The following is a 3,301-nucleotide window of genomic DNA, read 5'->3' on the forward strand; positions in this document are numbered from 1 at the left end:
CCCCGCCCCACCTCCGCCCTCGCCCCTACCTCCGCCCCCATCCTCCACCTCCGCCTCCGCCCCCACATCGGCCCCGACCCCAGACCCCGAGGCAACCTTGTTGTCCAGCGTGTAAGATCAGTAAGACCCCCCCGCCGGGGTAAACGGGGGTGGGGTGGTGGGTGGGGGGAGAGGGCGTGTCGTCGGGGGGGGGTGGAGCGAGGCTGCCCAATCGGCTCCCGGGAGAGGGGTCTGCCCCGTGGACATTCGCGGAAGGGGGTGGGAGAGGAAGGTCCTCCATGGCCTGGGCAGGGGGCGGGGCCTGCCCTGCGGACTCTCTCGGGTGGGGGGCGGGGCCGTATTTCCGGGACTCCCCTGCGGCGGGGGCTTCTGGCGTTTTGAGCTCGGTATGTGGCGTGTGGCTCGCACGGCGTGCGAGCAGACTGTGAAGAGTTCCAAGCTTTTCCGCCCTCCGTGCAGGCCTACCGCCCTCATGTCCACTCTGCTGATCAATCATCCCCAGTATTCTTGGCTGCAAGAGCTGGGGCTCCGCGAGGAAAACGCGGGCGTGTATAATGGACACTGGCGCGGCGGAGGAGAGGTATGCGAGCGCCCCGGAAAGTGGCAGCCAAGGATTTGCCTGGGAGGCCAGGAGGCGGGCGCCCCCATTACCATCGTCTCTTGACTGGAACTGTGGGATGTTAGACAGGATGGGAAGTTTTAAATGTGTACAATAGAAGTTTTCTCACAAAGACAAGAATAAGCGAAGTTTAGATTTTAGCGCTGCGAGGAATCCATGGAGGTTTTGGAGCCTCCAGGAAGGCTAAACCCCGGGGCTTAAAACCGTATGGCAGTTTTGCTTGGAATCTGTCACAAGCTCGACCTGGCTAAAATCTTGTGAATTTTTTCACCTTGAAGACTTGATTTTCAATATTTATTGCCCAAACTTGTCACGGTAATAAAACGTTTTCTAGAATGCAGTGGACAGGTAAGTTATAGTTGCCCAAAACTTAGGAGGGTGTCGCGTAGTTTCAAAGGAAGGAAAGGAAGCTTTTTCAGAAACCTGACGTTCAGCTGTACCAGAATCTGCTTTGGTACAGAAAATGCAACTTCTTTTCAAGGCTACCATTGACCGTAGGAGAGCCAGGTGATTTTTAATTGTTGTGAAATTGGGGGTTACGTTCTGTTGTCTCTTTAAAAAAAACAAACAAAAAACCTCTTTGCCCTCAGCTGCTTCTTTTGTGGCTTTAGTCATTAATGGCTGATAAAATGTAGCCTTTTAGCTACTGAAAACCTCCAGTTTCATCAGCCCAGGCTTTTTTTTTTTTCTTTTTTCGAGACAGGGTTTCTCTGTGGCTTTGGAGCCTGTCCTGGAACTAGCTCTGTAGACCAAGCTGGTCTCGAACTCACAGAGATCCGCCTGCCTCTGCCTCCCAAGTACTGGGATTAAAGGCGTGCGCCACCACCGCCGGGCCTGACCCAGGCTTTTTTGTAGTTTGGACTTGGGCGGTGTGTTTCCAGACCAGAGAGAGGGTGGGCAGAGTAAGGTGGTAAAGCAGTAAGTTAAACTGTCAGTTGAATTTCTGGTTACCCTAAGTGAGTGTGTTGTGCGCCTTGACCCTAGTATTTAGATGACCAGCTCCTGGATTTTACAGAAAGTTCCTACTGCATAGATAAGAAACCCAAGACTGCTCTGAAGAGTGGGTTAATCATAACAGAAGTTCCCCCAAAGGCTCCTATTTTGCTTTTCTTTTTCTATTTGGTTTCTCCTCAATTAGGGAATGGTTCTAATTTCCATGTATGGTTGTCATCTTTTTGTTTGTCTCTTTCAAGGTAATTACGACCTATTGTCCTGCTAACAATGAGCCAATAGCAAGAATCCGACAGGTAAGTTGCTGAAACTCAGGCTGTTACAGGGAACTGTGCTAGCCGTCTTTAGAGGCAAAGGTTAGCAAAGGTTAAGATCAGCACAGACTTACAGAAGAAGTGAGGAATCTCGTACTTTCTTGTCATTGTGAGCCTCTCTGGGGGGTCTGCTCACTCTGGCTTGGTGGTATTAGCTGGAAAAGGTACACCATAAAGAGGATTAGACAGAGGCCTTTTTTTCCCTTGGTGTTTGAATACAAGATACGTAGCCTAGAGCTTGCTTTTAGCTGACTTTTGACTTAGCAATAGGCATGCAGCACCATGCTAGGTTTTTGCTGGGGCTTGAACCCAGAGCTTCGTGCATGCTAGGCAAGTTGAACTGCGTTCCTAGTGTCCTTGGGTATTGCTTCTGACTCATTCCAGAGGTTTTCTTTCTTTTTTTAAGAATGAAGATTCTGATTTTTCAAATCTGGATTGGAGCCCATGATTGAACTTTCTAATATGGGTCATGTGTTGTATCCAGATGCGGCTAGACCTTGATTTGAAAAACGAGGCTTTAAAGCACAATTGTGCTGTCTTTTCTTGTATTAGATTCGAGCTGGTGTTTCTATATATGCTTTAGTTTTATTTAATATTTCTGTATCCCTCCCCCTTCCCCACCAAGCTGGGAACTGAACCCAGGGCTTCAGCTATGCTCGTCAAGAGTTTTGCCCCCAGCTACAACTCCAGCCTTCTGGATTGTAGACTGTTGAAATCATTATTGTCTTGAGTCTTAGGGAGAGAGAAATTTCCACTCTTTTTTTTTTTTTTTTTTTTTGCAAAGATGTATATATATATTCTAGAAGGCAAGTAACTGTGGTCAGTTGCTGGGCGGTGGTGGCGCACATGCCTTTAATCCCATCACTTGGGCGGCAGAGGCAGGTGGATCTCTGTGAGTTTGAGGCCAGCCTGGTCTATAGAGCGAGTTCCAGGACAGGCTTTAAAGCTACACAGAGAAACCTTGTCTCGAAAAACCCAAACCAAAACAGAAACCCACAGCTCTTACCTTGAAGGGAATAAGATATAGCCTTTTCTGGATCCAGATTTGAGTAACCACCCCACCCTGAGAAACACAGCCAGGTTACTCCAGGTTGCTCCCTCAGGGAAGCTGTTTCTTAGAGTTTTACAGTCGCAGGGAAATGAAAGTTGTACGTCAAGGCAATAGTGGGTACAGCGAGATGGGGGCTCCGTCTGTTATCCGATGACATTCTCTACCTTTGGGACTAGTGGTCTGTTAAATTGATTGATTCTAGAAGATCTTTTATCGGTTAGCCACAAAATGTTCCGACAGACACCGAGGTGAGCGAGGAATTCAGGGGGCTGAAACTAGCTCAGAGTAAGGTACTTAGGCTCTGGGTTTGCTGCGTTCCAACCTCTCTGCATCTGTTTTTTTTTTTTTTTTTTTTTTTTTTTTTTG

General features: G+C 48.4%; 1 protein-coding gene across 1 annotated transcript in view; it reads left to right on the plus strand.

The window, feature by feature from the left end:
* The first annotated feature begins 338 nt into the window (after positions 1 to 338).
* The window catches only part of Aldh7a1 (aldehyde dehydrogenase 7 family member A1), a 27,770-nt gene continuing 24,807 nt past the window's right edge, over positions 339 to 3,301 (plus strand). The window contains exons 1-2 of the mRNA XM_050120890.1: positions 339 to 580; positions 1,813 to 1,866. Of these exons, the coding sequence (XP_049976847.1) occupies positions 389 to 580; positions 1,813 to 1,866 (246 nt within the window). The 5' untranslated portion in view covers positions 339 to 388. The remainder of the gene's footprint in view (positions 581 to 1,812; positions 1,867 to 3,301) is intronic.

Source organism: Alexandromys fortis, unplaced genomic scaffold (assembly GCF_014885135.2).
Source record: "Alexandromys fortis isolate MF-2015 unplaced genomic scaffold, M_Fortis_MF-2015_v1.1 scaffold_181, whole genome shotgun sequence".
NCBI lineage: Eukaryota > Metazoa > Chordata > Mammalia > Rodentia > Cricetidae > Alexandromys > Alexandromys fortis.